This window comes from Petromyzon marinus, chromosome 41 (assembly GCF_048934315.1).
Source record: "Petromyzon marinus isolate PM22_M1 ecotype Great Lakes invasive population chromosome 41, UKy_Petmar_22M1.pri1.0, whole genome shotgun sequence".
Taxonomy (NCBI): domain Eukaryota; kingdom Metazoa; phylum Chordata; class Hyperoartia; order Petromyzontiformes; family Petromyzontidae; genus Petromyzon; species Petromyzon marinus.
Window position 1 is genome coordinate 2,095,069 of NC_133707.1, and position 12,276 is coordinate 2,107,344.

The 12,276-nt window shown below is 46.8% G+C and overlaps 1 protein-coding gene across 2 annotated transcripts in view; it reads left to right on the plus strand.

The window, feature by feature from the left end:
* The first annotated feature begins 6,745 nt into the window (after nucleotides 1-6,745).
* LOC116950937 (annexin A4-like) overlaps nucleotides 6,746-12,276 on the plus strand; it is a 28,196-nt gene continuing 22,665 nt past the window's right edge. For both annotated transcript variants that reach the window (XM_032969124.2, XM_032969125.2), the window contains exons 1-2: nucleotides 6,746-6,966; nucleotides 11,736-11,795. In XM_032969124.2, coding sequence (XP_032825015.1) covers nucleotides 11,778-11,795 — 18 coding nt within the window. In that variant the 5' untranslated portion in view covers nucleotides 6,746-6,966; nucleotides 11,736-11,777. The remainder of the gene's footprint in view (nucleotides 6,967-11,735; nucleotides 11,796-12,276) is intronic.

Genomic DNA, 12,276 nt, shown 5'->3' on the forward strand with positions numbered 1-12,276 from the left:
GTGTATATGTCGTGTGTCATTAAAGATACAACTTACATACATCCTGTACATATTTCCACGTCACATTTTGGAAAGTTAAAGTCTCCAAACAACACAAAGCAAGACGATCTGGTCTTTTAATCCTTACCAGATGATCAAACTTTTTCGCTGGAGTAGAGATTTTGAAAATTAGGACCTAAACCATCAGAGCCATTGGCAGAAACAGATCTGCAGATGTGATTTAAAAGGCAAAGTGCTTTGTATTATGGTTATGTTGTCCTGCGTTTGCTTTTTTGCAAATATAAAAACATTTATTTTTTTCAAGTCAAAGCTTTATTTATATTTCAACATGTCTTGGAAATCAACACGTGCTGTGCTGGCTGCCCGAGCTGTCCCTTTGGCTCATTGTTGTTGTTGTTGGTCTTGCCATTGTTTTCCTTGGACCTTGGACCGCCACTTGTTTTTTTTTCACAGAACAAATCCAGACGTTTCTCAAATCAGCCTCGGTGCATCTTCAAAACCCGTGCAGCGATACTGCAACAAAGATCGACACGATACCTAGTACCAGATCTCGGTACAACATCAATTCCTGCCGCCTGGACACGTAGATAACAATTCCCGGACTGTCAAAACAGTGGCAGCCGAAAGCCTGAGGCCCAGTTGTTTTGTCGAGGGCTGTTCTTCTCTCTCTCCTCTCTCTCCCAAGTTTTCCTGTTTTTTTTTGTGTAACCCTTGCAATGCGTATTGAGATACATTTGCATTCACTCCGTTTTATTTCTGCGCCCCGAGACATTTGTCACGTTATGTGCTCAACGTACGATGTGGTTGGCATTGTTGACGCCGCATTCGATTTTAAAACCACAAAAATGCGTTGACCTTGTTGCTGTTTGCTGTTGCTGGTGGTAATGCTCCCTCGTCTCCCAATGGAAATTCCACGTCCCTGTTGCAGGAACCAGCCGATACAAAGCCAGTGTGCTGCAAAACACATGAGCCTTTACTAAAGTCATCTGATATGCCGCTGTACAGCTGTGATCTGTACGATCAGGTGAGAGCCAATTAAACAGGACTCTCTGTGTTGAATATCCCCTTTGGCTATCGGAGATGACTTCACTCATACTGCATACATTCAAGCCGGCTTACCGTGTAAGAGCCTATGATCAAATCGTCCAGGTGCTAAGCAGGATTTTTAAACTGGATAATGTTTTGGTGGCTGCCTGCCACGCATCATAGGTGTTATAGTCTGCGGGGGGGGGGGGGGGGGCTATGCCGTGGCCAATAAATGATGTTACAGCAATATCCATTGTTGTATTGTACTTCTATTTACCCATGTCTGTGCCCCCCCTCACCCCGGCCCTTGCCAACTCGCACTCACCAGCGTGGGGAAGTATGGTCAAACAACCCCCGTGACTAGCAATGGCGCATTGACCAATGTCTGCACCCGTAGTGTGCACAATGCCACCTGGCTACTTGGCATTCAATGTAGCGGAGTGTGAAAAGTAAGAAGAGGTTTTACCCTTTCTGGCAATAAAACAGGGGGTGTTAAGATGTTCAAACAACAAATAGAAACATTTTTCAAGGAATCAAGTTACTGCATTGACCACACGGTACTTGTGGTGAACATTCAAACAAACATGCTCTGATCATATCATACCTGCCAACACCTTATAAAGGCCTACTCTTATAAACAAATAGATACCAAAAAAATGTTGCCCGTATTGAAACGTATGTACGCCGTATGGAACTGAGGACTCAATTTCCCTGTACAAGAATACGGGTAAACCGTTTGGGTTGACAGCTGTGGTGGTACGTGTATTGTCTTTGAAACGGATTGGTCTACACCAGAGACAGCCTTCTTGAGAGATATTGCCAAAAAGGTCCCATGATAATCTGGCGGAGCTTTGTGTTAGAGATGACTGGCTTGCTGGTTTACGAATGATTATCTTATATTTATATTTTATTTTTCTGAATACAAACAAATGTTCTTCTATCAATAGTTATTTACCGCTATTTTGGCTCCAAAAGTGCAGCATTTCCAGATTTGGAGCGCACAGTACAATAATATTTTGGTTGCTAATATAAATTACACTAACTTTTTTATCCTTATATAACATAAACTGTGGCTTGTAGGTACTCGATGTTTTTCCATTTGTGAAACAATTCCTATAAATACAAGTTACTGGATAACCAATGATTTCTACACATTACGTCGGCAGTGGTGCACGACCACAACAAACACAAACTATGTGTGCCATGAAGAAGGGCCATTGCCCGAAACGTCATCTATTATATACCTTTTATGCCATTATAGTTTGGTGTAGACAAATCCAGTGCCCATTTGCGTGGCTGTGATAGGCATAAGAGTAATTTAGCAGTAAACAAGCTAAACAATTAAACTTGATACAAATTAGAACCATCGGTTTCAAGAGGCATATACCTGGGACCTGGACTCAGAGGTGCTCACTGGCGCTTCTAACTTCATGACCCAGACGTAATCAAGAGGTGAAAAAGTCTTTGGAGGGGGTTGCTGAGACATTCTCTGGGGCAAATTTCATTGACACGTCAATAAAATAAACAAAAAAATTATATTTGTGCAGAAACGATTTTTTTCTCTCCAAAAGCAAGAGAATGCAATGGAGCCCGTGGTCGGCGGTGGTGTTGAAGGGCCCGGGTTTTCACCAATCGGCGTCACGTCAGGCTGCCACGTGCCCTGCTCGCGGTGACTATGCGCTCTCTCGTAACACTCCCCCAATCCGGAGGTTCTACCACGAAGGCTGCGTGCTAACGCTAGGGCTGGTGAAGAGAGGGTTTGAGAGGTCTTGAGGCCTGCTGTTAGCCCCTGGCAACTCACAGCCACTTGTAACTATCGGAACTTTGAACACGCCCTTGTTTAAATTGCTTGCGGCTTTCCAGAATGCCAATTATGCACAAGCGACCAACATGTTTTTTTTAATTAAGTGCAGTACAGAACTGGGAATTGATAGAAGCCAAATACTCGAAGCACATGTTTCTAAATGTGGAGGGAAAAACCGGAGGACCTGGGGAAAAATCCACGTGACCACGGAGAGAACATACAAACTCTAATTATACAGCAGGCGTCAGGGTCGGGATCGAAGCCAAGACCTCCTTGCACACCAGGCGAGGTAGTTAACATCTCACCACCGTGGTGTCTCAGATTAATCGATTAAAACTACGATACATGCGATAGGATTTTTGATAATTATCTTCGATTTGTGTCTTGCGTAAATCACGTGATCCACGCGGCCACTGAAGGCGCTCCATTCACCACCATGTAAAACAAATGATTGGCTGTTTGAATTGAATCCCAAACCCACATCACGGCATTTAATGAAACCGTGAAACGCACATCATTCAAGGCCTAGGGTCAATAAAACAGTGACGCGCAGCCAAACTAATTTTCTCATTTGCGCAAAGTGACTTTTTGTATAAATACTTTATTGTACGCACATATGCAGTGTTTCCGTGAACATTTACAATTCGTTCAAGCACTAGGGAACCGATCCTTTGGTGATACTGCGTTGGCAGTGACGCACAAGCACAAATAGAAAACAACTCACATTTCTCAACAACACTGTGGAGGCATTAAAAGGAAAAATACATATAATCTCTCACATTTTGGGCAATGGTCCTTAAATTACGTATTATTATTTACGTGTTATGAAGAAGGGGCATTGCTCAAAATGTCACCTATTACAATATATACCTTTCCTTATAAATCAATGTTACTGATAAATGTGTTGAGTTTGTTTTTCCTTTAAACACGATGATAAAATATAATCATTATCTTTAACATACAACATTCAGATTACTGCTCTTGCGCTAGAAAATACTATTTGTTATCATTTGTAAAACTCTTGATGTTTTTGAAAGATGAATGTACAGTGCTTTAGCATGGCTATACACAGATTGGCTCCCAGCAATATTTCCCATCTGTTGTTTCTGCTATTACTCAACGCTGTCATGGACAAACGTAAAATAGAAGTGCCACAAATTCAGTGAAAGGGTTAAAAATAACGGAACCAAAAATATGAAAAAATAGGCACAATTTTGTAGATGTGTGCTCGTGACACGTGGGATTGATGGGGAAGACAGTGGCTCTTTAAAATGCCAACGTGGCAGCTTTGGCTGCATTTACGGAGCCCGATTCATGCACAGTAACACGCTTCTTGCTGCTCGGCTCATTGGCTGACACTGCACGTGTATTTTACTTCCAAATATCAAACATTTACAGCGATTCGTCAATCCACTGCTGCATGCAGATCTCTCTCCCCGTGCCTCTCGGTCGTGGGGATCGTTTGACCATACTCCACCGTGCTGGTACGTGCAGGCTGGTGAAGGGTTGGGAGCTCATTCGCCGCTGATGTCAGCCGTGGTTGGGAATCTAACCGTGGTCACCGGGTTTATAGCGCAGTGCACTAATCACTGTGCCACCCCACACTGAGGTTCCTCGTGCTGTGGGCCATGACACACAGTCGATAACACAGAAGCCTCAACATTAATATGCCATTAAAACCACCGATAGCTGCGATGCGGTCTCCAAATAGCCAAATGCTTTCGAATGAAACAAATAAATATACAACATTGAACGCATGTCAATAACACTGACCTCAAAATTAAATGTTTTAGAATAGGAAACGTCTTGCGCAATGACCCTCTGTCATAGCACATCGTTTTAACTTGTAATGTGCCGCACATTTACCCGCCGCTCCCCGAGAGAGAGAGAGAGAACGACTCAGACGTGCAAAGGAACAGGCAAGCGGGAAGGTAGCAGCCACCCGCTGAGCTGGCACCAAGCTCTGCTGTCCTCTATATATTACGGCGTTGTCAGTTAATTAACGAGTGGGGAAACCGGAGCACCCAGATAAAGCCCACGCGTATGCGAAGGGGAAACACGCTATCCCGTTACAGATGAAGTCTACAGGAAGTGATTTTCTAAACAAACAAAAAAAATCCGTGCAATCCACCATGCCTCAATTGCAGGCCACGTGCATAGTAACCACCACCTGGCTATAGATAGAGAGGCCAGGGAGATTGAGTGAATAATAGCTGGAGACTGCACTAGATAGAGAGGCCAGAGAGATTGAGTGAATAATAGCTGGAGACTGCACTAGATAGAGAGGCCAGAGAGATTGAGTGAATAATAGCTGGAGACTGCACTAGATAGAGAGGCCAGAGAGATTGAGTGAATAATAGCTGGAGATTGCACACCATGAGGCCATGATATAAATGTAAAGGCGTAGTGATGAAAAAGGGACGTTGTTTAAAGCGTCACCTAGCATCCACAATGCCTCCCTTTAGATAGAGCAAGCGCTAATTGACGAATGTGTTCAGTTTTTTTAGGTAAATGTTTTTTTTTAATAGGGGCTCAGTTAAAAGCAGTGGTGGAAAAAACTTTGTACAGCGCATGATTAACAATGGGAGCTTATATGAAGATCCATATATATTTTTTTATTCAAATCGAGCCGTGCTCTCACGTTCTGGAGCTTTCGGATCGCGCACTCTTCACCGCACCACAGCTGCGGCTGCGCCGGTGCCGGTTCGATTCCATTGTTGCTCGCGGTGGCAGCAATATGTGCAGGAGCTATTTGCCACTGTCCAGATGTGCTATGAACAACGAGAGAGGGCTTCCGGAGAGAGTTTGCTCTTGTTGTCTTGTGCTGCTCCTGCGTTGGAAAAAAAAACACTATTACCTAAAACTAAACTTTTTTGTATTTTTCCCGGGTAAAGGCCACTGAGCTACATAGCTCTCTTTCAGAAGAGGCCTCGCCACAAATGATAGCTCAACGAAGTGGCTTATCACGTGCAAATGTATAGCAGCCAAATTCTCGAAGCACGTGTTTCTAAATGCGGGGGGTGGGAACGGAGGACCCGGAGAAAAATCCACGCGTCCACAGGGACTGCATGCCAGCTCCACATATACAGCAGGCGTCAGGGTCGCCATCGAACTAGCGGCCTCCTTGCAACCCAGGCGAGGAAGTTAACGTCTCCCCATCGCGGCTGAAGGCTCGCAGGCAGCAGTGGTTTAACATTCTCTGTTTGCAAGTGGCCTCCCGTGGTGTCTGCGTCTCGCTGTGTTGGCAGGCGAGCCTCGCCACGTAAGCGCTACACGCCCCGGCATCACGAGATACCCAAAGACAAAGATCCCCCGGATAGGCTTAACAGACATGTGGGGGCAAGTGCTCTTGGCGAGTAGCACCTACGACGGCACGCGGAGGGGGTGGGTGGCCACCACCACGCCCGGCCGCCTTTGTCTCCCCGGTGACGATGTTTACCACACACCGCACCGCGAGCTCATTTGATGCTGAGTCGTAACCAAGTGGAGAGGGCCCAGGACCGGTTCAGATAATCGTCACTGGTGCTGGTGGCCGTGAGTGGGGATCGAACTCGGGTGGCCCGGGTTCAGTAGCGCAGCGCGCTCGCCGTCACGGGACCCACGCGCACACACAAGCCAAAGATCCCCCGTGTAGCCTTAACAGACTGCTTGGGCAAGTGCCGTTAGCGAGCACCTATGAAGTGCTGTTAGCGAGTAGCGCTTTCTCCGAAGGCCGGCAGGGCACACGAAGGGAGTCGTGGGTGGCCAGCAGCAGGAGGCGCGGGTGGGCGGAGCGGGGTGCTGGACAAGCCAGCAGTGGAGCGTTGGAGTGTGGACTGCGTGGGTTGCGTGTCAGGGGCGGGAGAGCGGAGGGGAGGCTGCTGGCAGGAGGACCTCACGGACACGTCACAGTCAGCGGTGGGTGGGAAGAGCCACACCCAGCTCCGCTTTGAGGATTGTGCGCGCGTGCGTCTCTCTCTGGGTGTGCGCGCACGCCAAGCCCCGCTCACTCCCCAACACGCCGCTCGCCACGGTGCCACGCCACAAGCTCCCGTCTCAGACTCTCGTTTACCCCCACCACCACCACCCCAGGTTCGACCTCCGTTCAAGCGCGGCAGCTTCGCCTCTTCGCGGCCTCCCCACGCTTGACGTCCCAGGTAGGAGGTTCCGATTGGCACGGCTGGTGGCCACGTACGTTGCGAAATAAGTCCAGCGCACGTGTAACACAAGTGACGACTTTACGAGTTCATACAGTTGTGCACGCTGTTGTTTTAGACACCGCGCCTCGACCAATGGCTGCTTCTTCTTCAGAGTGTAACGATGAGACTCAGAATGTGTGTGTGTGTCTACAGGAGCACTCCGATGAGACGTGAAGCTTGTTTTTTTCACAACGTTACAGCAAGAGTCATTGCCCGAAACGTTGCCTACGTGGGTTTGTTTTTATTCTGGCACACTTTGCCAAACGTGGAAGCACTTTCCGCTTGACTGGGTCATGTACAATTGACGTACAGTGAGAGATGGTGACGGCTCGTGAAAGTCTGCATCGAACAGTGGATAGAGCATGTCTGCTGATGATTTTGATCACAATACAGCAGCGATGTTTATACACTTCGTAGCAGAGTACTACCTAACGTGGTTTCGCACAATAAGAGAAATGTGTTTGTTGTTAATGCGTACAAATGCTGTTTTAGTATAGAGTGTCTTAGCTCGGGATACTGTATTGGAATAAAATCACCAAGGCTTGCAATTCGAGTGTTTATATTTTTTAAAGGCCAAATACTGCGGCTTTCAAAATTGTTGTCTTGTAACTGTTGGATGCATTAGAATATTAGCAGCTTGATTCCACGTTTTGTTACGTCTTCCAGATGTTAGTTTAAAGCACGACGTCGGAGTGGTGTGTCTTATAGTGTAAGAAATGCGGTTAAATATGCCCACAATATTCTTGAAAAGTTTTGAACCAAACCTGCGGGTATGGAACACTGCGCGTACTGTATAGAATGCAGTGCGTATAATGCAATTATAAACTTTGGGGTGGATAATCCACAAGAAAAGGAGCAGTTGCAAAGTGTATTTAAAAACAAAATTCTTTTCGACTTTGGCTTCTATTAATACCCTAAAGCATGCACTGTGTGGTTGTTTTTTTTTGTGACTCACCCTGCCAATTGGAAACACAAGTCGTTTCCTCATGATTCAAAATAAGCACCGGGAAGACAGTGGGGCTCCCTGTTCGCAACATTGCACACCAAAGCATGTGACTCCTTCCAGCCCCGAAGCGCACGTTGGAGCGATGCAAAAAAGGAGAGCGAGACTTGAGTCGTCGTTCTTCGGCGGAGTTGGGGACGCCGGTTGTTTAAGTCGTTGATCGCTCCACCGACTTATCGGTTCGGCGAACGAGCGACTAATCGAAGAGCACACTACTCATAATCCTGCGAACCACGTTTATTAGTGGATAAGGCACTCAGAAGCGGTACCCCACAAGTGATAATTTCTCCATATTGTTGTCCGCATTTCTTCACGGATAAGAAAGAAGAGGAGGCAGCTAGCAGATTTGTGCTATTTATGTTTTATCTGCGGATGAGGGTCATCGGGAAAAGGTGTTCTGTAAAATTATAAATTAATCCAATTATCCGGCACCTCGTGCAGATAAGAGGAGTTAACGAGAAATGGCATCAAATTAATCCAATCACCAGCATGTATCCGTGGAAAACCGCGTGGATAACAGGGGTCAATTATTCATAATATAATTCTCACGAATAGTAACTTGCACGGCATTACAGGTGAGAGGAGTATACTCTGAGATTGTTATAATTATAACGGATGAGCGCACCTTCATATCTTCTAATCTCCTGGCTCTGCCACTTCCATACCTTCTCACTATTTCGTGGGACCTCCCTTTCCAGTATCAAAACACGAGTAGGTTTTACCCTTTCTGGGCAATAAAACCTATTCTTATATTTTGATAGGGGCAAGGGAGGTCCCATGTTGTAGCTGCTCATCCCAAGCGCTCAATGCCAGGACGGCTACGGGGCTCGAGGCTGTTCGCCTTTTGGCGTCCTCTGGTCTAACACCGTTTGGGACTAGGCTGTAAAGAAAGCTGTCTCTGGTGTGGACCAATCAGTTTCTAAGACAATGCATGTGATATCAGAGCATGTTTTTTGTCTGCATGTTCACCACAAGTACGTGTGGTTAATGCAGAGAGGATTCATTGCGCAATGTTTCATTTTGGTGTTTTAACATCTTAACACAACTGTTGTATTGCCAGAAAGGGTGAAACCTATTCTTATATGACATCGCTGTTCATCGCTACATCATCATCATTCCCCATGACCTCAAGTCCCCCTCAAAGTGGTGACATCATCAGCTTGAATATTTTTCCTATTTTCAGATTATCTTCTGACAGCACATAGTATAACAGATTCAAAATATACATCAAATGTTGCTCATCTCAGTGATGGTTTCCCTTCCCACCAGTGTAAATATTTACAGGAGATGCCACCTTATCCGCGAGCCTATTATCCGCGACTCCTGTTATCGGTGGGAGCTGCAGAGTCCACGAAAAAACTCCTGCGATCTGCGACCCTTTTCTTCCTAATGCTCTTCCTATTATCCACGATTATTACAAGACAGCGTCCTCCTGCAATATGCAGCACCGATGCCGAATACGAGAAGGGCATCGAGTTCACGGCCGCTCGTGCCAGTGTCACATCGCGCCGCTGAATAATGCATCGACGGGCGACGCCTCTCTCAGCACCGTGCCGCTTGCTTGCAGAAGGCACGCGCCTCTAGCCCCGCGGCCGCCCTGGTTAATACTGCGTGGGGGGGGGGGAGGCATTAACCTTAACTTGCTGCTGCTCGCCGGCCCGCTTCACGGCGGACGGTAAAGGTACCGTCAGGTTATTGGGGAAGAATAAAAAGTAGTTGGCCGCTGTGTGCCGAGTTCAAATTTGAAAGAGTGACACCGCAAATTGCTGCATGGGGATAGCTTCGTCGCAATGCCGTCGCCCGCTACTGGCCGGCGATACCGCTCTTGTGAAACACCGCGGCGCCTTCCTCCGTGATAGCGCTGTAATTTGTGGCGTCACGCTTCCTCTTTCAAAAGTTTCTCGTCAGCTCAAACTTAAAAAAACACGAACCTCACATCACCTATCAGCCCACAGCAGCCTTCTGCTCTGGTGGGGGGGGAGGGGGGGTGTAGATATTAAAAAAAAACACGAACCTCACATCACCCATCAGCCCACAGCTGCCTTCTACTCTGGTGGGGGGGACGGGGGGTGTAGATATTTTGCCCCATCTCAAGATCCCAATTATTAGTATTAAAATGCTTAACATTTTGGGAATTCTTTAACTTATTTTAACTTTTTATTTAAAGCTTTCATGACTGCAGTGATTCATATTCTTGGTTCTTTCGGTAAAGTCACGTTGAAGGGAAACAATAAAATAATAAAATATATATTGTATTATTTTATTGTTTATTTTAACTTCTTTCGCACTGTATGTAGCCAACCGTGGCTAAGCAGAGGTGCTAATCGGACCACAGCATCCCCCGTTCTTGAGAAGTTTCCGAGACAATAATAATAATCATGATTTCAACTTATACTGCACCGCTGCACAGCATCCACTCGCTCTCATAGAGAGAGAAGGACGCAGCATGGGTGAGGAACCACAGAAAAGCGGGAAGGGAGCCGCGCAGTGAGCCAGCAGCGAACAATTGGCCAAGCTCTGCGGTCCACTATATGTCAAGGTATCGGCCAATTAATGAGTGTTTATCATGTGGGAGGAAACCGAAGCACCTGGAGGAAATCCACGTATGCGAGGGGGAAACGCTCTATCCCAGTGGTGGGCAAACCAAGGCCTGCTGGCCGCATGCGTCCCGTGGAGCCTTTCGCGTTGGCCTGGTCTCAGTGTGTGTCTCGGGTTATACTTGGGGCCATTATGAGTGCATAAACTTGCGGCCCGCTTAGGTGAAGGAGGACCGCACATGCGGCCCACCAACCAGCCGGTCTCGGTTGCCCATTGCCGCTCCATCCCATGCAGACACCAACCCTCGCCTCCTCCACAGCGCTGGATTACAAGCCACGTGCATAGCCCCCACCGACTCTGGCATACCGGGTAATGCGGTCATAGGCATATACTCATAGGTCATCATCATTTGGTCAAAGGTGGAGCCCTCTGAGTCACACTCTTCACAATTGGTTTATGTAGTCCATACGACAACCTCACCTGGCGCCTGGCTAGTGCAGCACTGCGCCACTTTCTGATGTTTTCAAATATGATACGTTTCCACACATTTCATCCATGGATATGAGCTGATCAACGTTAACTACAAAACTCAACTACCCACTCTCGTAGCTTCTTTTCCCCCCTCTTCTTCTGAAGAGGCTTTGATGACCATCAGTTTGCTACACTGAAAAAGTTGAACGACGTTTCCATCTCACATTGCTAACTGGGCTTCAATCCCAGACTCTGAACCGTGCTAGCCCACAGAGTCGTATGCATTATGCATTCGCCCGCTGATCCACCAACCATATCACTCACAGTGCGCGTCTGCTTCAACGAAGAGCATTGAGAATTGAGGCATTGGGTGCTCATCTGCCATTTACCGCCTTGGGACAGTGGTGGAAAATCCATATTGCTATGGTGGGGGGTGAGTCTCTGAATGGGATGATTACTGTTGACTTCCCCACGAAGTGGTACTCATTTTATAGACCCCCACCCCCCCCGGAGGGATGATGGGCTGAGTCAATCTCACAACCAGGAGTTGAACTGGCAACCTTCCGATTGCAAGCCGCTCGCTTTACCGCTGAGCCACCGGGCCGGAGTGCTAATGTGTTTTTATCACTTCTATATTGTAACGAGTAAACGTGCACAGTGATACGTATTCCCGTCGCGTACGTTTAATTTAAAACCCATTTTTTTGTGTGTGCAGCTTCCGAGCTCCCCGGAACATCGATCAAGCGACAAACCAACCATGGCAGCCAAAGGGGGCGTAAGTATCGTTTGATGCAATCATGCCACGCATGATCAATCATAACGCATTAGTGTACAAAGACAACACGCGCATGCGCCATTATTTTAAATCTCAGTCCTGTGTTGGGCCGCTGGGTTTAGCTACATCAGCAGTGCCGCCAAGCCAACTGTAGATTTGTGAGTGAGCCCAGGGACAGTTCTGTACGTTTTATTCCTGCTCACAGACAACACCACTGACCATTATCTGAACCAGTCCTGGGCCTACCCTTACCAACTTATTGATTTTGTTGTGTATGTTCAAATCATTATTTTGTGTTGTGCTGCGTCCAACTACGACCCACATCTTAAAGCAGGGGTGGGGAACCTTTTTTCTGCCAAGAGCCATTTGGATGTTTATAGCATCATTCGCGGGCCATACAAAATCATCAACTTAAAAATGAGCCTGTTTATATTTTGTAAAACATTTAATTAACTCACCCCTAATGTGATGGCTGGAACTG